Raw genomic sequence first — 24,530 nt, 5'->3', positions numbered from 1 at the left:
ACCGGCCAAAAAAATCCTTCTTTCACCGGTCTCCTCCCCTTCATCTACACTGATTGAAGTAGATTTAATAAGTGACAATAAGGGATCACAGCTTTCACCTGGATTCAGCTGGTCAGTCTATGTCATGGAAAGAGCAGGTGTTCTTGATGTTTTGTACACTTCAGGGCAGTCTAGAGCCCCACCTGTTTAGCAAAAAAAAAAAAAAATTGTTTGCCTGTTATTTTGGCATTAATACGTGTCACATATCAGTGTGCAAACAATGAACATTGAGTTATTAAAGCCGCATACAAACTCGGTCTCTTCTTTGCTTTATTGAGGAAAGCTGCTCCAAAATGCCGGTGTGTCAGCCTAGCTCAGTGCTTTCTGTGGTCCTGGGGCAGCCAGCGGAAAATATGTAGTGTAGGGGGGTTGGTAATGTTCTCTACTTGCGCCGTGATTGGCTCAGTATTCTGTCACTCATGGGGACACTACGTCACCGCAAAATCTATGTGTAGACCTAAACAAATTCAAGCCCCTTGGATGCTGTTATAGAGTTACATTAGAAGTGTCCATCCAAGAAGGCTCAAGGTCAATTGCCACAGGTAAAATGATGTCAAATCACATTATATCTACAGTAGCTTTGATTGGAATGATCATGTCAACATCATACTTTCAAAATCTTAGCTAGCAAGCTAGCAGTCATCACGAATCAAGTCAACAATCTACTGGCAAATCCTTTTCATATGACGAGAAATAATGAAGTTAAATTATAGATTAAACGTATCCATGCCCATTGAACATAAACATTACACAAGTTGGAAATGGAAAATTCAACAATGAGTGGTTTGGAAGGAATCAGTGGCTAATTGCAAGCATCGCAAAGCAATTACTAGCCTGCTATTCAGTGAAGTGGGTGTGTGGTCCAAGTCTGGGTTTAAGGGACTCTTTTCCAAGCTTAAAAGGAAAAACAGTCAACATTGGCCATGCTGTCAATCCAGCATGACTTCTGCCTCGCTTAAAACAACTGGAAACTCAGAACTGGGAAATGTCAGACCTTAGTGAGTTCAAGACAACTGGGAACTCCTACTGGGAAAATACGTTTTGAATGGTCATCCAACTCAGAATTTCAAGTCGGGGACTCGGGCCTCTTTCTAGAGCCCCGAACTGAAGATCACTGACGTCATTATGATTCAACCTTGTTTTTTTAGAGTTCCCAATTGTTCCTGCCTTTTTTACACCCCCTTTGTTGCTATAACAGCCTCCACTCTTCTGGGAAGGCTTTCCACTAGATGTTGGAAAATTACTGCGGGGACGTGCTTCTATTATTCCTCCTCCACCAAACTTTATAGTTGGTACTATGCACTGGGGCAGGTTACGTTCTCCTGGCATCCCCCAAACCCAGATTCGACCGTCGGACTGCCAGATGGTGAAACATTATAAAACACTCTAGAGAACACGTTTCCACTGCTCCAGAGTCCAATGACGGTAAGCTATACACCACTCCAGCCGAAGTTTGGCATTGCCCATGGTGATCTTAGGCTTGTGTGCGGCTGCTCGGCCATGGAAACCCATTTCATGAAGCTCCCGACGAACAGTTATTGTGCTGACCTTGCTTCCAGAGGCAGTTTGGAACTCAGTGGTGAGTGAGACAGACAACCAGAGACAGACAACTTTTACACGCTACGTGCTTCAGCACTCTGCGATCCAGTTCTGTGAGCTTGTGTGGCCTACCACATCGTGGCTGAGCCGTTGCTGCTCCTAGACATTTCCACTTCACAATAACAGCACTTACAGTTGATCAGGGCAGCTCTAGCAGGGCAGAAATTTGACCAACTGACTTGTTGGAAAGGTGGCATCCTATGACGGTGCCATGTTGAAGGTCACTAAGCTCTTCAGTATGGCCATTCTACTGCCAATGTTTGTCTATTGAGATTGCATGTCTGCATGCTCGATTTTATACACCTGTCAGCAACGGGAATGGATGGAATAGCCGAATCCACTAATTTGAAAGGGTGTCTACATCATTTTGTGTGTATATACAGTATCAGTTAAAAGTTTGGACACACCTACTCACACCTACTCATTTACTATTTTATACATTGTAGAATAATAGTGAAGACATCAAAACTATGAAATAACACATATGGAATCTTGTAGTATCAAAAAGTGTTTTATTCTATATTTGAGATTGCTCAAAGTAGCCACCCTTTGCCTTGATGACAGCTTTGTACACTCTTGGCATTCTCTCAACCAGCTTCACCTGGAATGCTTTTCCAACAGTCTTGAAGGAGTTCCCACATATGCTGAGCACTTAAAGCAACAAGTGTTCAATGACTATGTACAGTGCCTTCATAAAGTATTTACAACTCCTGGATTTGGTTGTGTTACATCCTGAAATTAAAATCTTTGTCACTGGCCTACACACAATACCCCATAATGTCATTTAAAAAAAATAATAATAAAAAATGAAAAGCTGAAATGTCTTGAGTCAATACTCATTAAACCCCTTCGTTATGGCAAGCCTAAATAAATGCAGGAGTAAAAATGTGCTTAACGAGTCACATAATAAATAGCAATAATAGGGTTTAACATGGTTTTTGAAGGACTACCTCATCCTTGTACCCCACACATACAATTATCTAAAAAATAAAATATATTGAATATGCCTTTGAGCATGGTGGAGTTATTATTTACACTCTAGATGGTGAATCAATACACCCAGTCCCTACAAAGATACAGGCGTTCTTTCGAACTGATTTGCCGGAGAGGAAGGAAAACCGCTCATAGATTACACCATGAGGCCAATGGTGACTTTAAAACAGTTACTGAGTTTAATGTTTGTGTTAAGAGAAAACTGAGGATGAATCAACAACATTGTAGTTACTCCACAATACCAGTAGTTTAAAGTACTTAAAGTAAAAATAATTGAAAATACTACTTACTACTAATTTAATATTTATATTTTGGACAACTTTTACTTTTACTTCACTACATTCCTAAATGTCACGTGTGCTCCCTCTCCGGCCTCTAGGTCACCAGGCTGCTCGTTTATGGCGCAAACCTGTCACCAGCGCCACGTCCATTTGCGCATAATGACACTCACCTGGACTCCATCACCTCATTGATTACCTGCCCTTTATATGTCACTCCATTTGGTTTCTTCCCCAGTCGTTATTGTTTCTGTTCCTGTTCCATGTCGGTGTGCTGTTTTGTTCATTTTTTTATTAAATGTATTCACTCCCTGAACTTGCTTCCTGACTCTCTGCGTACATCGTTACAGATGTACTTTTTACTCCATATATTTTCCCTGACACTCAAAAGTACTCAATACATTTTGAATGCATAGTTGGACAATAAAATGGTCTAATTCACACACTTGTCAAAAGAACATCCCTGGTCATCCCTACAACCAATTATTTAGCGAACTCACTAAACACATGCTTCGTTTGTAAATTATGCCCATGGCTATCCATAAATAAATAAAAACAAGAAGATGATGCCGCCTGGTTTGCTTGGTATGAGGACTTCTAAATGATTTATACTTTTACATTTGATACTTAAGTATATAATACTTTTAGACTTTTACTCAAGTAGTATTTTACTGGGTGACTTTCACTTTTACTTGAGTCATTTTCTATTAAGGTATCTTTACTTTTACTCAAGTTTGGCAATTGGCTACTTTTTCCGCCATTGCACAATACTAACCTAATTGACAGAGTGAAACGGAGGAAGCTTGTACAGAGTAAAAATATTCTAAAACATGCATCCTGTATGCAACAAAGCACTAAAGTAATACTGCAAAAAAAATGTGGCAAAGCAAATACAAAGTGTTATGTTTGGGGCAAATCCAATACAACACATTACTGAGTACCACTCTCCATATTTGTATTAATAGTGGTGGCTGCATCATGTTATGGGTAAGCTTGTAATTGTTAAGAACTGGGGAGTTTTTCAGGATAAAAAATAAACAGAATGGAGCTAAGCACAGGCAAAATCCTAGAGGAAAACCTGGTTCAGTCTGCTTTCCACCAGACCATGGGAGAGTCATTCACCTTTCAGCAGGACAATAACCTAAAACACAAGGCCAAATCTACACTGGAGTTGTGTACCAAGAAGACTGTGAATGTTCCTGAGTGGAAGAGTTACAGTTTTGACTTAAATCTGCTTGAAAATATATGGCAAGACCTGAAAATGGTTGTCTAGCAAAGATGAACAACCAATTTGACAGAGCTTGAATCATTTTGAAACAAATAAGGATGAGACATAACTTTTTCTCTAAAAATAGCATTCTGTGGTATTTAACTAATTCCCAGAAAGCAGATGAACTCACTTCCTGTGTCTCGCAACCATTTCACCTCAATAAAGCACTAAACACGGACGACAATGCAAGGTCTGAAAACATCCTAGAAGGAATTAAAAATGATGATACCGATTTGAATAACCAATATTTGATTAATGAGCTTGTCCTCTAATTATATGGGGCTCTATTCATTTATTGGGATGCATATGGTTTAATATCCACATGTTCAAAATGTGTAATTGAAAGAGGAAATATAAACAGTTCCTAAGTTGTTACCAGAGTGTGCTCTGCAAATGTGTCACATCTGAAGCCAAGTACATGGGAGGGAGGTGGCTGAGTCAAAATGAAAGACATACAACAGTGGTATTTGTATACCCTGTAGGTCTAGGACACAACCCTTAGGAACTGTAGCAAGTCAATTCAAATGCTGTCTTGCCCCGTATCGCTCGCCTCAATTCACTTTAGGGTGGATTTTCAGTTTCAGTTGGAACCAAGTGGTTCACAAATGCCTGTTGAATAATGGCAGAAGCCTATATCAGACAGCGTTATCCATATGTACTCCATCGTATACATACAGTTTCGTATAGACTATGCCATTGTTTGTGGTGTGTGGAGGATCCATTGCTCTCCTCTTTCAGCACAAGGTCCCGAGTCATTCAACCACACACACCCCTAGTCTATTCCCCTCAGTGAGGCAGGGGAGAGAGGTGTGTGGGAAGTAGAGAAAAGGCGGAGTATGTAGAGGGGGAGGGAAGCTACAGCAGGGTGATAAAGATAGGCTGCAATGGGAAAGAATGCCATGTGTCTGTGGAGGACAGACAGAGAGCGAGGGAGGGAGAGTAAGGGGAGGAGGGAGCAGAGGGAGGGGGCAGAGGGAGGGATGGGAATAGGATCTGAGTGGAGAGTGGAAGCAGCGTGGCTGGCCGGGGCTGACTGCTGAATGAAAGGGCCTGTTGCTCTCCACCACCGTTCGTTTTTTTTGTCCCACAAAAGAGCACATGTCCAGAGCAAACATAGGAAGGCTCTCCAACAGTCAAGCACCAGGGGGAAGGGACAGAATCACCACTATACACAGACCTTTTGGAATTCTGCATCACTCCATTACTTAGCCCTACAGGTGGCAGGGTGAACTACCATTGCTATGAGCGGGGTAAGTGTAAAGGGAGTTGAGCTGATGTCCCGGGGGCTGTTGGTCCTACTGGTCCTACTCGCACCCCGAAATGGGAACACACACCCCCAGTGCTTGGATTACAAGCCCCCCTTCCAGCCACGGGAGCCTCTGGTCTTCTGTAAGGAGTATGCCAAGTTTGGTTGCTGTGACCTGGAGAAAGATGACAAGATCTCCCAGAATTTCTACAAGATCATGGACTACTTTGACTACTTGGGTTACGTGACCTGTGCGAAATACATACGCACCATCCTCTGTCAGGTAAATTGAAGTCTGTCAGTAGTCAGATGTTAGCTAATGACTCCTTCTCTAAAACAGTCCACAAAATTGCAGGATATTTGTAGAATGGATTACCTTCTTGCACGGTTTTAAAACCTTTTCACTTGTTATAAAATTCATCACAGGACATGAGACTTAGAGACTGCCAGAGGTCCAGAGAACAGGCCCTCTGATTTAACACACTGAACTCTATCTGAGAAGTAGTTGGTGAACCAGGTGAGGCATTCATTTGAGAAACCAAGGCTATTGAGTCTGACGATAAGAATGTGGTGATTGACAGAGTCGAAAGCCTTGGCCAGGTCGATGAAGACGGCTGCACAGTACTGTCTTTTATCGATGGCGGTTATGATATCATTTAGGACCTTGAGCGTGTCTGAGGTGCATCCATGACCACCACGGAAACCAGATTGCAGAGTGGAGAAGGTACGGTGGGTGATATGTTTGTTAACTTGGCTTTTGAAGATTTTAGAAAGCCAGGGCAGGATGGATATGGGTCTATAACAGTTTGGGTCTAGAGTGTCTCCCCCTTTGAAGAGGGGGATGACCAATCTTTGGGGATCTCAGAGAGAGGTTGAACAGGCTAGTAATAGGGGTTGCAACAATTTTGGCACATAATTTTAGAAAGAGAGGGTCGGGGGGTGCAGAGCTGTTGGCCAGGGTAGGGGTAGCCAGGTGGAAAGCATGGCCAGCCGTAGAAAAATGCTTATTGAAATTCTTGATTATCGTAGATTTATCAGCAGTGACAGTGTTTCCTAGCCTCAGTGCAGTGGGCAGCTGGGAGGAGGTGCTCTTATTCTCCATGGACTTTATAGTGTCCCAAACATTTTAGAATTAGTACTACAAGATGCAAATTTGTGTTTGAAAAAGCTAGCCTTTGCTTTCCTAACTGCCTGTGTATATTGGTTCCTGACTTCCCTGAAAAGTTGCATATTGCGGGGGCTATTCGATGCTAATGCAGTACGCCAAAGGATGTTTTTGTGCTGGTCAAGGGCAGTCAAATCTGGGGTTAACCAAGGGCTATATTTGTTCTTAGTTCTACATTTTTTGAATGGGGCATGCTTATTTAAGATGGTGAGGAAAGCACTTTTAAAGAGCATCCAGACATCCTCTACTGACGGGATGAGGTCAATATCCTTCCAGGATACCCAGGCCAGGTCGATTAGAATGGCCTGCTCGCAGAAGTGTTTAAGGGAGCTGTTGACAGTGATGAAACTATATTTCATTCAGATTTGTACACCCCTGCGCTAGTGAAATATATGTGGACATCATGATAATAACATACCCCAGGCCTTTCCAAATGTGCACGCTGTAGATTGGAACAAATTACAGTTGGAGGTATTATGCAAGACCTTGAGTTGACTGTTCGAGCATGAGAAACGACAGCACTGTTAACAATGGTGGATTTAGGGTCCTGAACCACAGTACCACAACATCACTACTGTAAACGGATGACTTGTTTCTCCTCTCCAATGATGAGAATCACAGCCCCTCACAGGAGGTTGGTGGCACCTTAGCTGGGGAGGACGGGATCGTGGGAATGGGTGGAATTAGTGGAATGGTATCAAATACATGGTTTCCATGTGTTTGACGCCATTCCATGTACTCCGTTCCAGCCATTATTATGAGCCTTCCTCCCCTCAGCAGCCTCCATTGGTGGAAGTGAGCTGTTGTGCTTGGCTCTCAGCTCTCCTATCAGCCATGCTGAGATACAGGCAGTGTGGTCAGTGGCTGGAGACCCAATGCCTATGGCCACTTAGCCAGGGTAAACTCTGCTCAATGATGCCCTTTGTCCGAACAGTTATCATAGATACAGGGGGCTGCTTGTGATCTGTCAAGAGGTCCACTGACCACCAGCGAAACATTGATTTCCTGTCTGGCCACTGAACAGGATATACAGTATCATATTTTCACTGGAGGGAGGGAGGGAGCGCAGGAGGGAGAAGCAGGTGAGGAGTTGAACCCAGCTGAAGTAGTTGAAGGAACTACAACTTCTACTTGTGGTGGGATTAAGGCTGACTATTGGGATACAAAACAATTAGTAACATTGACGTCAACCATTTAACTCAATATAGCCTATCCTATACCTCCTTCCCAACGTTGGAAGCTGAGAAGTCTCACATTTACCATGATCGTGGCAACGTGGAACTCTGAAGGTTTGTCCTATACGATGTGGCACATGTGCACTCTCTCATTACCGCCCACCTCTTTTGGAAGGAGGGCCTTTTTAGAGTGTTCTTTGAGTGTATTTATGTTGACTTTTGGTGACTTATGGAGGAAAGGAAACCAACACACACAGCTTTAACCCTACCAGCTCACCCTGCACTGTGTAGTTAACTTTCTTTACAATCACAGTGTTTGTGGGTGTGCTAATCTAGGGGTTTTTTTCACGCTAAACTGTACAAATTCTAATGCCACATCTGGTTGTCATCTCTGTGAACAAAAGGCACATGGATTTAAGTTTGACGGATTGCTGTTGTCAGAACTCCCTATCCCATCCAACGCCGGCCTAAATTACAGTATTTCCGAAGGATTTAAACAGAACGTTATAGTTCTGCATTATCAGGGCTGCCTACTGTAGAGGCCAGAGGAGTCAACACCCATTTGATGAAACGAGATGAAACAGGGCAAAGAACAATGACCAGGGTGCAGTTCTTCAAAAGTTATCTATCTGGATTAGGATTACATGCATAGAAATAGAATGGCTAGAACTGTCAAATCATTGATTTGAATGTGGACTCCAGTTCTGCTCATTCTATTTTATATGCATAGATTTTTTTTATATGCATTTAACTTTTTTTTAAAAACTTGGCCCTGTTGATTTTGGGCTGAATTACACAATAAATTATATGGTTACGGGTAGCGCTGGTATGTTTATTACACAGAGTCATAGAAGGGTAATTGCCACCTAGAGGTTTGTGTCTCCAGTGCCTTGCAAAAGTATTCATCCCCGTTGGCGTTTTTCCTATATTGTTGCATTACAATCTGTAATTTACATTTATTTTCATTTTTATTTTATGTAATGGACATACACAAAATAGTCCAAATTGGTGAAGTGAAATTTAAAATATTACTTAAAAAATAGAAAAGTGGTGGTGCATATGTATCACACCTTTACTATGAAGCCCCTAAATAAGATCTGGTGCAACCAATTACCTTCAGAAGTCACATAATTAAATAAAGTCCACCTGTGTGCAATCTAAGTGTCACATGATCTGTCACATGATCTCAGTATATATACACCTGTTCTGAAAGACCCCAGAGTCTGCAACACCACCAAGCAAGCGGCACCATGAAGACCAAGGAGCTCGCCAAACAGGTCAGGGACAAAGTTGTGGAGAAGTACAAATGAGAGTTGGGTTATAAAAAAATATCTGAAGCTTTGAATATCCCACAGAGCACCATTAAATCCATTATTCAAAAATGGAAAGAATATGGTACCACAACAAACCTGCCATGAGAGGGCTGCCCACCAAAACTTACGAACCAAGCAAGGAGGGCATTAATCAGAGAGGCAATAAAGCCCAGACCTCACTCCAATTGAGACTCTGTGGTATGACTTAAAGATTGCTGTATACCAGCGGAACCCATCCAACTTGAAGAAGCTGGAGCAGTTTTGCCTTGAAGAATGGCAAAAATTCCAGTGGCTAGATGTGCCAAGCTTATAGAGACATACCCCAAAAGACTTGCAACTATAGTTGAGGCAAAAGGTGGCTCTACAAAGTTGTGACTTTTGGGGTGGTGAATAGTTATGCACGCTCAAATTTTCAGTTTTGGGTCTTATTTCTTGCTCTTTTTTTAAAATTCCAGGTTGTAAGGCAACAAAATAGGAAAAATGCCAAGGGGGATGAATAAATTCGCAAGCCACTGTATATTTGGCGTAGTTCAATAGCATCTTAGATTCAGACTCAGAGATTCCCTTTTTCACCTTGGATTGAAATTGAACCAAATAAGCATGGCATGATATCAATCCTGCTTTGCTTAGCTTCACTGAACACTGGGCTCTTTTGATACAATTTCTCTGGATAGTTCCAAAACCTGTACAAAGGAAATGGGACTCACCATGGCCGGGTTTGTTTGTAAAGACATGAAAGGGATTGCACCCTGCTGGGAGATAGCTGGGAAACTATTTCAGATCTGCAGAAACAAATGAACCCCTCAACAAGAGCCAAATCTAGATATTTTAAGATCTAACAGAAATGATGTAAGTAAAAATAAGTTAAAAAAAAAAAAAAACATTTACCACAAGGTGCTATGATGTGATATATCATACATTTTGTATATAATCAAGGCATTTCATGCATGCTTTTATGTTCTTTTTAGTGGCTAAATGCCCACATTTGTCAGCTCTTACCTACTAGTTTTTACTGTACCCCCAACTCAAACACACAGTGTGGCTGTGCATAACACATACCACCTCCAGATTGCCCCCTTTTGTTTACGTCACTGCCTGACATCATGTGACTGCATAATCCACCTAACAATTTATGGTCAGCTACAGATTTCAGCCCAGAGTTGGCCAGTGCTGTTGATTTTAAAAGCTTTGATATTGAGTTTTTGAGCAGTGGTTTGAGGGTACCTTTGAGAGAGCATATCCCAGATTTAAATATAAAGAAGTAAATAAATACTCAGCAGAACTCCAGAACACATTATGCCCACTTTGCCTTAGAATCATATGATATATCATTCATCAGAGTCTTTGTAACAGAACTGTCTTTTTTCAGTACCAGTCTTTAAGGTGGTTTATATGTTTTGCATAATTGCCCCAACGGTTTACCAGTGTTAAAATGAGTGTAATTTTGTGTCTTTGACTTAATAAGGGATTGAACGTTCCAAGATGCATTTAAACAGGTCTTATTTATTTCGAGAATAGTTATTACTAGCTGATCTGGTTAGTACTGGGATGAGAAGAGGACATGCTGAATTACAAATGTTTTCAAGCTTAGGGAGAGTACATTATGAAAATAGCTGCACAGTATCACGAACAGACATGGCATAGTATTAACCTGTGGACTATACTTTTGAAGATTATATACGACATTACACAAATCAAGTGGCTATATACTACAGCTTAAGTGGTAGCTCATTATGAAAGTTATCAGCCGATAAGGTAGGTCTACTGATCATGAAGTTTTGCTCAAAAGCGTGTGTCGTCCAAGCCCCAAAAGCTCTGCCACTTTCAAACAAGGTTTCCTTATCCTTGCAGGAGTGCTCTCCCTACTCTGCCCACCTGTATGATGCTGAGGATGCCAACACGCCCATGAGGGAGCTGCCAGGCCTGTGCAGAGGTTACTGCTCTGACTTCTGGCACCAGTGCCGCTACACCATTAGCCTGCTCACCGATAACAACGCCACGGTGGGCATAGAGGAGGACCGCAATAAGTTCTGTAACTTCCTGGAGCTCAAAGACAGGGAGTACTGCTACCCCAACGTGCTCTCCGACGACAAGCTCAATGCCAACCTGGGAGATGTTCGGGCGGACCCCGAGGGCTGTCTGCAGCTGTGTCTGCAGGAGGTGGCCAACGGCCTGAGGAACCCGGTGGCAATGGTCCATGCCGACGACGGGACCCACCGCTTCTTTGTGGCCGAGCAGCTGGGCTACGTGTGGGCGTACCTGGCCAACGGCTCCCGTATTGACCGGCCCTTCCTCAACCTGACCAAGGCAGTGCTCACCTCGCCCTGGGCGGGGGATGAGAGAGGCTTCCTCTGCATGGCCCTCCACCCGCGCTTCACGGTGGTGCGGAAGGCCTATGTCTACTACTCTGTGTCTGTGAAGAAGGAGGAGAGGATCCGCATTAGTGAGTTTACACTGTCCACTGATGATATGAACCAACTAGACCACTCCTCAGAGAGGTAAGAGAAGTATCACCAAATGGCATGGACTGAATCAGAACCTGTGGTGTCATCGGCTCCATTCACATGAATGCATTTGACATTTTGAAACAAATCTGAACGAACCAGCAGATTTGAAATAGAGATCTGCAACTACACTCATCCCATCAGATTTCTAATTTAGTGATGTTTAGTCATGAGTGGTTTTCTTTGTAGAACTATTTTGGAAGTGGTGGAACCTGCCTCGAACCACAACGGGGGCCAACTTCTCTTCGGGCACGATGGCTACCTCTATATCTTCATCGGTGATGGCGGAAGAGCAGGGGACCCCTTTGGCAAGTTTGGGAACTCCCAGAATAAGTGAGTCACTGTGCTCTATACATTTCAAACACATTCAGGGGAAACAAATTAGTGGATGACATTTAGTAATTTAGTGTATTTCTAGCCTTCACCCCATGTTGATGTTTTTGGAAGGTCAGAATGATATGTTTGCTTCAGAGACGTCCATTTTTCAAGTGTTGAAGATACAGCTATCATTCAACTAAGGACACCTAAACAGTAGTGTTGGAGTATTAGAGATAGTAGTGGATGGAAACGCTTAATGTGATGTGCTGGCTCTTTAAAGTATACTTATTTACAGACAAGAAATTACGGGAAAAATAAGGGTTCAAAACATTCAACCTATAGCGTGACATATTTTTTTTTATGCCAGGACAGTTCTAAAGCTACAGTAAAGGGACCATAGGGCACAGTTAGTATTATAGTGTGTTTGTAAACTGTAGTACTCAACTCTCACACTATGTGACCTTCTCATATGATACTACAGTGATACATGATTCTATAATTAGCGGGACAACTTCCAGTGAAACTGGAGGACGGCGCAATTCAAATAAGTAATCATAAAAAGTATGGATACTAAACATTTAGGTACATACAAGTGTCTTATATCGGTTTAAGTCTTGAATTCTTGTTAATCTAACTGCACTGTCCGATTTACAGTAAGCATGTAGTAAGCATGCCATGCGATTGTTTGAGGATGGCGCCCCACATCAAAACATTTTTCCACAGGCACAGGTTTCATAAATTCACAAATAGCGATGAAATATTCACTTACTTTTTGAAAATATTCCTCTGATTTGTCATCCAAAGGGTCCCAGCTATAAGACGTAGTGTCGTTTTGTTAGATTAAATCCTTCTTTACATCCCAAAAAGTCAGTTTAGTTGGCGCCATCGATTTGAGTAATCCACTCGTTCATCCTGCAGAGAAAGGAATCCGAAAATCTACCCCTTTGTTTCAACAAGTCAAAATACATTTCTATTTACTCATAGGATACTCTAAAATGTAATCAAACTATAATATTTCTTATGGAAAGAAGTATGTTCAATAGGAAATCAATTTTAGCAGGTGTGTCTTGTCTTCATGGCGCGCCCAAACACGAATTTCCAGGATTGTGTCCCTGTACTAAAACTGATATTTCTTATTCGTTTTGGAAGTTACAAGCCTGAAACCTTGAACATAGACTGCTGACATCATGTGGAAGCAATAGGAATTGCATAATGGGAGCTAGAATTCAGTATGCCCCTATACTTTCCATTGTAAGAGCATGGTCTCTCAAAAAAAAGGATTCCTGGTTGGTTTTTCTTTGGATTTTCTCCTACCGTATCTATTGTGTTATATTCTCCTACATTATTTTAACATTTTTACAAACTTCGAAGTGTTTTCTTTCCAATGGTACCAATTATATGCATATCCTGGCTTCAGGGCCTGAGCAACAGGCAGTTTACTTTGGACACGTCATTCAGACAGGAAGTGGAGAAAAAAGGGGCCTAGCCCAAATAAGTTTTTTAAAGAATGGAAAATCCTGTTGCCATGGTAAATGTCTAGTAATTATTATATTTATGGTTGACTAATACACATCATAGATTAACTTTATGTCTGAGTTGTCACAAGTTTAATATTACAGAATATTAATTGACTCCAGAGGGTAGAATAATATTTTACTAGAAACTTTGACTAGACATTTCTCTAGGCCTTGAGGGAGTGACACATTTATGGATTTAAGCTCAACGTTTTCCAATTAAATTCATACAGGACCTTCAGCAATGCCACTCAGCAGCTATTCATGGAAGTGCGATTTTATGACTGTACTTGTCAGTGGTGGCAAAATTGGGAGAGAATCGCCATGTATGACCTCAACCCCCGAGCATTTGACATGACAAACATTCAGCTCAACGTTATGTGTACATTTATGCAGACAGAGACTGTACAGTTGTTCACAATATTAGCCTTGTAGGTTTAGCTTTCTCCTGGCAGGGGTTGGCAGTGCCCAGAGTCTACAGAGTGTCGCAGGGCCATTCAGAAATGACTCAAAGCCTCTATAGTTATAACACAATGGCAGAATTGTACACACAGTGATATTATGAAAAAAACATCACTGAGCTTTGGACAGTCTGTGTCTTAGAATGCATTTTTATTTTGAACCATGGGCAAGGACAGGGCATAACATTGCCAGTCAGGTTCTAAGTGAGTGCCACCCCCACAGAGTATTGGTCAGTGGCCAGTGTCTGGACCTGCAGTGCCAGGCCAAAAGTAATACTTATGGGGAATGTTGTCAGACGATGTCTGGCCTTTTCGTACCATGTGATAATCACTACAGTCTTGTGTAGTTGAGCTTTAAAAGGGAAGTTTACCTCTCCTTTTAAAGACCTGAGTGGAGGTAAAATATCTGCTGCTCTGTTCAGAATATTACAACGTAGATGTAAATGTGGTGCAGAGGAGGCTGGTGAGAGGAGCTATAGGAGGACGGTCTCATTGTAATGGCTGGAATGGAATAAATGGAACAGTATCAAACAAATCACAAAAATCCAGCCATAACAATGAGCTCATCCTCCTATCTTCAACAGCAGCAAGACGTACAGTAAGAGCAGGTGCTCTAAATCAAAACTGGTTATGTGTTATTCTCAGAAGAGGGTTATGTCTAGTTTATAGTTGGGTAGCTCTAGTGTATAGCAGAATGCATGCATGCGGAAATAAGGGGATCTTTACATCACAGCTTTACCACGGGGGGCGGTACTTACGGTAAAGGCATTCTATTGAGTTCCATTGGGTGGAAACATCCCTTTCAGTTCATCGCAGGAGAAGAAAGATGAGCAGAGGGTTTCTTGACAGCCAATGAATGGGAGGCCAGGGATATGAGGGTTGTGGAACCTGCCAAGGCTAATATTTACACAAGACGCGACGCTGTGGGCCGCATAATAGTATGTGTGTATGAGAGAGAGAGAGAGACAGAGAGAGAGACATTGTTACAACACTGTATATATACATAATATGATATTTGTAATATCTTTATTATTTTGGAACTTCTGTGAGTGCAATGTTTTCTGTTCATTTTGATTGTTTATTTCCCTTTTATATATTATTTACTTCACCTGCTTTGGCAATGTTAACATATGTTTCCCATGCCAATAAAGCCCCTTGAATTGAATTTGAATTGAATTGAGAGAGAAATTCCACTATTTATTTGGACAGTGAAGCTAAAATGATTAATTTGGCTCTATACTCCAGAATGTTGGATTTGAGATGAAATGTTTTATGAGGTGACAGTACAGAATGTCAACTTTTATTTGAGGGTATTTTCATACATATCTGTTTTATTGTTTAGAAATGCAAGCACTTTATGTATTTAGTCATAAGTATTTGGATACATCCACTTATAGTGTTAAATATAGTCAAAAGTTTAAAATTAGGTCCCATTTTCCTAGCACACAATGACTACATCAAACTTGTCTACTCTACAACCTTGTTGGATGCATTTGCAGTTTGTTTTGGTTGTGTTTCAGATGATGTTGTGGTCAATGGAAATGAATGGTAAATAATACAAAAATAATTATTGTAAATAAGAATAGAATATGTTTCTGGATACTTCTACATTAATGTTGATGTTACCATGATTACGGATAATCATAAAGGAATTGTGAATAATGATGAGTGAGAAAGTCACGGAGGCATAAATATCGTTCCCCCAAAAATGCTTTAGGGTCATGACCTTTGTGCATCTATAACGTACTCACTCATCATTACACTAGCCTGGTCTCGTAGACTATAGACGCAACATAGTAAACAGAAATCCGAGACACCCAAATTAGCATGATATGTTACGTTTCATATGGTTACATAAGACAGATGGTTACTTAAAGCAAGAATGAAAGTATGGCAGTATGTATGATGCGAAAGTCTAGCAACAAAGGATGTGAGTTTGAATCTCATCATGGACAACTTCAGCATTTTTGCTAATTAGCAACTTTTCAACTACTTACTACCTTTTCAGCTACTTTGCAACTACTTAGCATGTCAGCTAACCCTTTCACTAACCCTAACCTTAAACCTTTTAACTAACCCTTCCCCTAACACTAACCTTAATCCTTGTCCGTAATTTGAATCTCATCCTGGATAACTTCAGCATTTTAGCTAATTAGCAACTTTTCAAATACTTACTACATTTCTTTCTACTTTGCAACTACTTAGCATGTTAGCTAACTCTTCCCCTAACCCTTTAACCTAACTCTTAAACTTAACCCTAACCCATAGCCTAGCTAATGTTAGCCAGCTAGCTAGAATTCATTATATCATACATTTTGCAAATTCGTAACATATTGTACATTTAGCAAATTCACAACATATTGTACGTTTTGCAAATTCATAACATATAATGCAAATTGTAAATTGTGACATACCATACGAAATGAGTGATGAACAAATTAATACATGTCATACAAAATGTAACATACAGTGCCTTGAAAAAGTATTCACCCCCTTGGATTTTTTCCTATTTTGTTGCATTACAACCTGTAGATTAAATTGATTTTTATTTGGATTTCATGTAATGGACAAACACAAAATAGTCCAAATTGGTGAAATTGTTTAAAAAAAATTATCTAAATTTTAAAAGGAAAAGTGGTGCGTGCATATGTATTCACCCCCTTTACTATGAAGCCCATAAATAAGACCCGGTGCAACCAATTACCTTCACAAGTCACATAATTAGTTAAATAAAGTCCACCTGTGTGCACTCTAAGTGTCACATGATCTGTCACATGATCTCATTATGGATACACCTGTTCTGAAAGGCCCCAGAGTCTGCAACACAAGTAAGAAAGGAGCACCACCAAGCGAGCAGCACCACGAAGACCAATGAGATCTCCAAACACGTCAGGGACAAAGTTGTGGAGAAGTACAGATCAGGGTTGGGTTATAAAAAAATATTAGAGACTTTCAACATCCCACGGAGCACCATTAAATCCATTATTAAAAAATGGAAGGAATATGGCACCACAACAAACCTTTTAGCTCAACAGAACTCACGGATCAGTCAAGGAGGGCATTAATCAGAGAGGCAACAAAGAGACCAAGATAACCCTGGAATCGCACAGCTCCACAGCGGAGATTGGAGTGTCTGTCCAGAGGAGCACTTTAAGCCGTACACTCCACAGAGCTGGGCTTTATGAAAGAGTGTCCAGACAAAAGCCATTGCTTAACTTCTTGCGTCGAGCCATCCCGGATCCGGTATCGTGACTACAGCCTCAAGCTCATTACCATAACGCAACGTTAACTATTCATGAAAATCGCAAATGAAATGAAATTAATCTATTTGCTCTCAAGCTTAGCCTTTTGTTAACAACACTGTCATCTCAGATTTTCAAAATATGCTTCTCAACCATTGCAAAACAAGCATTTGTGTAACAGTATTGATAGCCTAGCGTAGCATTTAGCGTTAGCATTCAGCAGGCAACATTTTCACAAAAACCAGAAAAGCATTCAAATAAAATCATTTACCTTCGGATGTTTTCAATGAGGAGACTCAGATAGCAAATGTTCAGTTTTTCCTGAAAGATTATTTGTGTAGGACAAATCGCTCCGTTTTCTGCGTCACGTTTAGCTACGAAAAAAACCTGTATCCAGGATTGTATAAATCTATCCGCAAACTCATTAGCATAACACAATGTTAACTATTCATGAAAATCGCAAATGAAATGAAATGAATCTATTTGCTCTCAAGCTTAGCCTTTTGTTAACAACACTGTCATCTCAGATTTTCAAAATATGCTTTTGAACCATAGCTAAACAAGCATTTGTGTAACAGTATTGATAGCCTAGCATAGGATTATGCCTGTCTTTCAGCATGCAACATTTTCACAAAAACCAGAAAAGGATTCAAATAAAATCATTTACCTTTGAAGAACTTCAGATGTTTTCAATGAGGAGACTCAGTTAGATAGCAAATGTTCCGTTTTTACAAAAAATATTATTTGTGTCGACTAATCGCTCCGTTTTGTTCATCACGTTTGGGTATAAAAAAAATGAAATAATATTAAGTCATTAAATGCAAACTTTTTTCCAAATTAACTCCATAATATCGACAGAAACATGGCAAACCGATGTTTAGAATCAATCCTCAAGGTGTTTTTCACATATCTATCGACGATAAAATCCTTCGTGGCAGTTGACTTTCTCTTCTGAAGAAATGGAACGCGCATGGACCTACAGATTACGCAATAATTTCGACACAGGACACCGGGCGGGACACCAGGTAAATGTAGTCTCTTATGGTCAATCTTCCAATGATATGCCTACAAACACGTCACAATGCTGCAGACACCTTGGAGAAACGACACAAAGGGCAGGCTCATTCCTGGCGCATTGACAGCCATATAAGGAGACATTGGAACACAGCGCATTCAGAATCTGGGGCATTTCCTGTATGAAACTTCACCTTGGTTTTGCCTGTAGCATTAGTTCTGGGGCACTCACAGATAATATCTTTGCAGTTTTGGAAACGTCAGAGTTTTGTCTTTCCAAGGCTGTCAATTCCATGCATAGTCAAGCATCTTTTCGTGACAAAATATTGCGCTTAAAACGGGCACGTCTTTTTATCCAATAATGACATAGCCCCATAGGTTGAAGAGGTTAAAGACAAAAATAAGCAAACACGTTGGTGTTCGCCAAAAGGCATTTGGGAGACTCCCCAAACACATGGAAGAAGGTATTCTGGTCAGATGAGACTAAAATGTAGCTTTTTGGCCATCAAGGAAAACGCTATGTCTGGAGCAAACCCAACACCTCTCATCACCCCGAGAACATCATCCCCACAGTGAAGCATGGTGGTGGCAGCATCATGCTGTGGGTATGTTTTTCATCGGCAGGGACTGGGAAATTGGTCAGAATTGAAGGACTGATGGATGGCACTAATTACAGGGAAATTCTTGAGGGAAACCTGTTTCAGTCTTCAAGAGTTTTGAGACTGGGACGGAGGTTCATCTTCCAGCGAGACAATGAACCTAAGCATACTTCTAAAGCAACACTCGAGTGGTTTGAGGAGAAACATTTAAATGTCTTGCAATGGCCTAGTCAAAGCCCAGACCTCATTCCAATTGAGAATCCGTGGTATGACTTAAAGATTGCTGTACACCAGGGGAATGTTGTGTAAATCAAATGATACAAACCCCTCAAAAAAATCTATTTTAATTCCAGGTTGTAAGGCAACAAAATAGGAAAAATGACAAGGGGTGCGAATACTTTTGCAAGCCACTGTATCATACTAGAGTGTCTCAGATTTACAAAATGGTCTGAGACCAGGTTGGATACACAAACACAAATGAAAAACAAAGACAGAAGCACACACAACAATGACAGAAGCACACACTAAAACGCTCGTACATTTTCCTATGAGTAAACTCCACCCCATGTGTGCGTAGGTCCACTCTGTTGGGCAAGGTGCTGCGTCTCGATGTGGACAACAACGATGACATGGACCCCTACAGTATCCCGTCGGACAATCCTTTCCTGGGGGAGAAGGACTCGCTGCCTGAGATCTATGCCTACGGGGTGCGTAACATGTGGCGCTGCTCCATCGACCGGGGCGACCCCATCACCGGGCAGGGCCATGGCCGACTGTTCTGCGGGGACGTGGGGCAGAACAAGTTTGAAGAGGTGGACCTCATCGTCAAGGGTGGCAACTACGGCTGGAGAGCCAAGGAGGGCTTCTCCTGCTATGACAACAGGCTGTGTCGCAACTCCTCTCTTGGTAAGTAGGCTACTCCTCCTACAGGCTTGGTAGAAGTGGCAGGCTGATTCTCTATCAAGCATCAGTTCATTTTAAGTTCAGATATCTATTAAATCCCTTAAGCGGTGAAAACATTCTTGCAGCATGTTTCCAAAGCGAGATGTATTGTTGTATTACATTTTTCTCTCCTCAGATGACATTCTACCTATTTTCGCTTACCCCCACAAACTGGGGAAGTCGGTCACTGGAGGCTACATATACCGAGGCTGCCAGATGCCTAATCTCAATGGCCTCTACATATTCGGAGATTTTATGAGTGGGTGTGTGTTTGTACAACATAACCTACATTTATCCAATGTTATACCGATTAATATGCTGAAAATGTTCCATAGATTGTCATGCCTCGAAAAGAAGTTGATAGACAAATGTTCTTAACATTGAAAGATCATTGCCAAATGTTTCAAATGCATAAAAACAATAGCATTACAATAGTTTTTTTTGCCCTAAAACTCACTTGACACATGCACAATCTGAGTGACTACTTGTCTGCCTAGGCGCCTAATGTCACTGAAGGAGAACCAAAGCACTGGGAAGTGGGAGTACAAGGAGATCTGTATGGGAAAAGGCCAGACGTGCCGATTCCCCAAACTCATCAACAGCTATTACAAATACATAATCTCCTTTGCTGAAGATGAGGCAGGTAACCTTGACAACTAGCTTTGCATGTTTTTGTGTCTCTTTGTGTTTTGTTCGTGCTGATCCGTACATGAAAAGGCCATTAGGGGATGCATGCTGCTTGTGAATTCACTCACCCAAGGCAACCATGACAAATTGCTTCTCTGAGTTATTTCATGATGAGCGTCTGCTGCTTTTGAACAGCAATAAAGAAATAAAAACACCCAGTTCAAACCCAGTGGTGCACCACTTAGTGCATGCTCTTTAACTTCAGATACATTTCAAAAAGCAATCTTGTTCAGAATTCCTGACTTCAAAGCTGATTAGAGTGGGAAGAGGTTCAAAAGAAACGGTCTGTCTTCATTTCACTTTGAAAGTGTTGCATATCTTTGTGCTGGGTCTTAGATCCTTTTCCCCTCTTGTTTCTAGGAGAGCTGTACTTCCTGGCAACGGGAGCTCCCAGTGCGTCTGCCAGAGCGGGGGTGATCTATAAGATAGTAGATCCATCCAGGTATTAAACTAGGGTCCCAATGTCCCAACAGCCAGGGGGCTCTGGGAATTAATCTTGAATGAATGAAAGATTCCCAAAACAGACATACCTTTGCCAGATATACTAATGTCTATTGTCCATCCAATTATTTATGTGGTCTTCAATCCCCCTGTGTTTGTTTAGTACATATCTTACTTTAACTATGTAATCACAAATGTAATCGCTCTGTGTCACGCTAAGGGAATATCTGCTAAATCCTTTACCCTGAAATGCAATTTACTGAATATAATGTGCTTATCTATGATATAATTGTTTTTTTTCATGTGGTTATGATAACGTATGATTAAAATCACACAATACTGTATTATTAGGAGATAGAGTTATCATGAGCAGCTTTGGAATCAATGGATTTCTCTCACCATCTAGGAGAGCACCTCCAGGCAAGTGCAGCTTCAAGCCCACTCTTGTCAAGATTAAGGGCAAGCTGATTCACTTCCACCCGACGGAGGGTAAGTGACACCACAAACAAACACGAGTTGCTCTGTGTTTGCGGGCTATCATGAGTCATAGTGCAACACATCTCGGTCAGTTGGAGTGCTCTAAAGGGCTGTTTCTCTCGCTTGACTTCCTCTCTACAGAGTTTGTCATTGACAAGAAGTCGATGACCACCGCTGTGCCCACTACTACGGCTAGAACAACAGCTACTACCACTCTCCGTACTCCTCCGACCACCAAGCGTTCTACGACGACAAGACCTACCTACAGACCGCCAACTGCAACCCTGAAGGCTTCCGCTAAACCTGCAACGACGCGGGCTACAGTGAAACTTTCAACGATGAGGGCTACTATTAAACCTGCAACGACGCGGGCTACAGTTAAACCTTCAACGATGAGGGCAACTATTAAACCTCTGACGACGCGGGTTACAGTTAAACCTTCAACGATGAGGGCTACTATTAAACCTCTGACGACGCGGGCTACTGTTAAACCTGCAGCAACACCTTCCAACCCCACCTCAATGCAGCAGAGGCCTACTGGTACCGCTACACCTGCCCTGACCACCTCATGGAGGCAGGTAGTGACGGCCAGGCCAGGTCATGCCACCACTCTTTCCCGGCAGAGAATGTCGTTGTCCTACACCAGGCCCACTGTTACCCCGAAGCCCCGACCACGGTTGACAACTGGAGCCAGAAGGCCCTCTCCACCAACAGCACGACCCTTGACCCGACCACAACCACACGACACGGTCAGACCCCCACCACTAGGGGATACGACCAACCGGCCCCAGACCACACCAAGGCCCATGTACTGTACAGCTTCAACAAAGCCCACCACCCAGAGGCCTAACTTCACCCTCTCAAAGGTCCAGGACAAGCTCCTGAAAGGCCAGAGTGACAAGATAGACCGTTCCACAAGGAACCGGTTCAACAAGAAGGACCGGGGCTCCCAACCTGGGAAGCAGCGGCGCCGGAAGCACCGGGCCGGGTCTGTGAGGCTGATCAGTGCAGAGCAGCTATCGGACCGTGGGCGGGTGGAGATTTACATACGGGGGGAGTGGGGTACAGTGTGTGATGACTTGTTTAATAGTAAAGCGGCTACGGTGGTCTGCCAGCAACTAGGATTCCCTGTAGCCCTGCGTGTGGCTAAACGGGCGGAGTTGGGGGGCGGCAGTGGCAGTATCCTGCTAGATGATGTGGAGTGTGAAGGCACAGAGAGGACGTTACTGGACTGCAAACGGGCAAAGGTGGGCAAGCACAACTGTGCACACGATGAGGATGTGGGGGTGGTGTGTGGCTACCACCACGACGAGGATAAATAATGAGCCAAAAGATGTCTAACCGGGGGATCATTGCTACTCTCCTGTGCATGAGCAGAATCTTCCTCTATGTACTGTACTTCAGGGCACAAATTGTGGTCAGACACATCTCACCCTTCTACTCCCCCACACATACTCACACACACTGCGAGTTCAAGATGATTAACAACAATTGTTGATTGTAGACTAGACATCCTGATACTTTACTTCAGAGGCAGAATCCCTTTCCTTCCTTGCCTCTCTTCCAGAAAAAAAGTGTATCACTTTACAATACTGTCCTCTGCTGGAAGAAATGGCATATATTTTGTTGAAATTATAATTTTTTACATTGTAGGAATTGATAATTACATATATGTGTGTTTTCTTTTTCATAAAACAAAATTGTACATGTGAAGAAGTGATGTCAAAATAATAATTATAATAATGATAATGAAAAGGAAAATGCTGGACATTGTGTGCTTTATTATTGATTATATACAGTATGTAAACTGTTTAAGGCCATTGAGACGAATAAACAGAGATTTCAATTGAATTCTTGCTCCTCATTTCTACTATTTCTAAGCAAGCATACCCATGGACAACCCGATAAAACGATATTGTTATTCAGAGGACTAATGGCTGCGTTCACATGCTAGTCGGAACTAGGAAACTCCACTTGCTAATAGGTTGTAGTTATACATGTTTCCGACTAGCACTTGAACGAGGCATAATGCTGGACGATAAGGGAGAAGGGTGGTTTCATGTGCTCATGGTAAATGGAAAACTGGAAGTCTAAATCCGACATGATAGCACAATTTTCTTGTTTTTATTTTATGGCTAGCCAGGGGCACACTCCAACACTCAGACAATCATTTACAAATTAAGCATTTGTGTTTAGTGAGCCGGCAAGAAGAGAAGCAGTAGGGATGACCATGGATGTTCTCTTGATAAGTGCTTAACTTTGACAATTGTTCTGTCCTGCTAAGCATTCAAAATGTAAAGAGTACTTTTGGGTGCCCAATGCTGCCCCTCATCTCTGATTCTCTGCTGGGTGGGCTATATCAAGTGCACCTATAGGCTAGTGTGGTCTCAACCAAATTATCCATAGCCTATAAACTATAGGCTACGAAATGCATGCCTGGAGAAGCACAGAGCAAAGTTATATTTCTAAGATGGCTGCTGGGATTGTGTAAATAAAACTGCAGCATTACACACTGCAATGGATATTCCAACACTGAGCCCAATGTCTGCTCTGCTCTTGCTGATCAAAAGGTTGTTGCGTTTTGCCTAACCAATGGCTGTCCTGTGTATGCATATAGTGGCAGTCCAGGAGAGTCAAAGGCTTTCAAAAAAATTAGGCCTAGTCCATCTTGCGCATGGACAAGCCTATAGCCTATGTTCTGTTCAGTTTGAGAAAGAGAGCAGGAAGATGAGGAGGACCTGAGGTCAACTTTGATAGCTTGCTACTACTATAATTGATTTCATTAAAAGCAATATGTTTCTTGCCCATGTCAGCCTATTTATCAGAGTTATTGACCTCACAATAAGCCATATTTGAGTAATTTACATTGTGGTGCTGAAACTTGAAGCAGAAGCCGTGGCACAATCAGTCAGAAATGGACAGCTCATGATGCTGAAAGTAGGCAACTGAGTGGGCATAATTAATTTAATCCATCTTCATTTTAGATTTTACTAACAAGATTTTACTAGTTTAAGATTTTGAAGAAAATAAAACGAATGAGATTAAATAAAGTGATATGTAACATTGCTTTGGTCCGATTCTTTATATATAGGAACAAGCTGTAAAATACCCATGAAAGACATGAATCCGATACATATGAGGATATCATTGTTCCGTTTCTTGGATATTCAGACGCTGAGCTACAACCTTCCATAGCCGAGGAGACAATACATTTACTTTGCTTGAGAATTAATCAAATTCTGTCACTATCAAT

At 41.8% G+C, this 24,530-nt stretch overlaps 1 protein-coding gene across 2 annotated transcripts; it reads left to right on the top strand.

The window, feature by feature from the left end:
• Nucleotides 1-5,160: 5,160 nt before the first annotated feature.
• Nucleotides 5,161-23,128, top strand: LOC115141542 (HHIP-like protein 1). Of its 2 annotated transcripts, none has more exons than XM_029680500.2 (9): nucleotides 5,161-5,708; nucleotides 10,930-11,576; nucleotides 11,772-11,915; nucleotides 19,308-19,636; nucleotides 19,809-19,935; nucleotides 20,170-20,315; nucleotides 20,720-20,801; nucleotides 21,207-21,289; nucleotides 21,419-23,128. In XM_029680500.2, the coding sequence occupies exons 1-9, from the start codon at nucleotides 5,421-5,423 to the stop codon at nucleotides 22,597-22,599; spliced, it is 3,027 nt and encodes a 1,008-aa protein (XP_029536360.2). In that variant the 5' UTR covers nucleotides 5,161-5,420; the 3' UTR covers nucleotides 22,600-23,128. The 2 variants fall into 2 exon arrangements, with proteins under 2 accessions (XP_029536360.2, XP_029536361.2); XM_029680501.2 differs by lacking the exon at nucleotides 5,161-5,708 and adding an exon at nucleotides 8,980-9,042.
• The last annotated feature ends 1,402 nt before the right edge of the window (nucleotides 23,129-24,530 follow it).

The sequence above is a fragment of the Oncorhynchus nerka genome, linkage group LG14, assembly GCF_034236695.1.
Source record: "Oncorhynchus nerka isolate Pitt River linkage group LG14, Oner_Uvic_2.0, whole genome shotgun sequence".
In the NCBI taxonomy this organism is placed as follows: Eukaryota; Metazoa; Chordata; class Actinopteri; order Salmoniformes; family Salmonidae; genus Oncorhynchus; species Oncorhynchus nerka.
This window is presented reverse-complemented; position numbering and strand designations above follow the sequence as displayed.

What these genes read in the sequence shown, in the direction of transcription:
- LOC115141542 (XM_029680500.2), top strand. Translation starts at nt 5,421, where the DNA reads ATGAGCGGGGTAAGTGTAAAGGGAGTTGAGCTGATGTCCCGGGGGCTG. An exon ending in CTAGACCACTCCTCAGAGAG is followed by an intron (nt 11,577 to 11,771) that starts GTAAGAGAAGTA and finishes TTTTCTTTGTAG; the next exon opens with AACTATTTTGGAAGTGGTGG. An exon ending in GTGTCGCAACTCCTCTCTTG is followed by an intron (nt 19,637 to 19,808) that starts GTAAGTAGGCTA and finishes TTCTCTCCTCAG; the next exon opens with ATGACATTCTACCTATTTTC.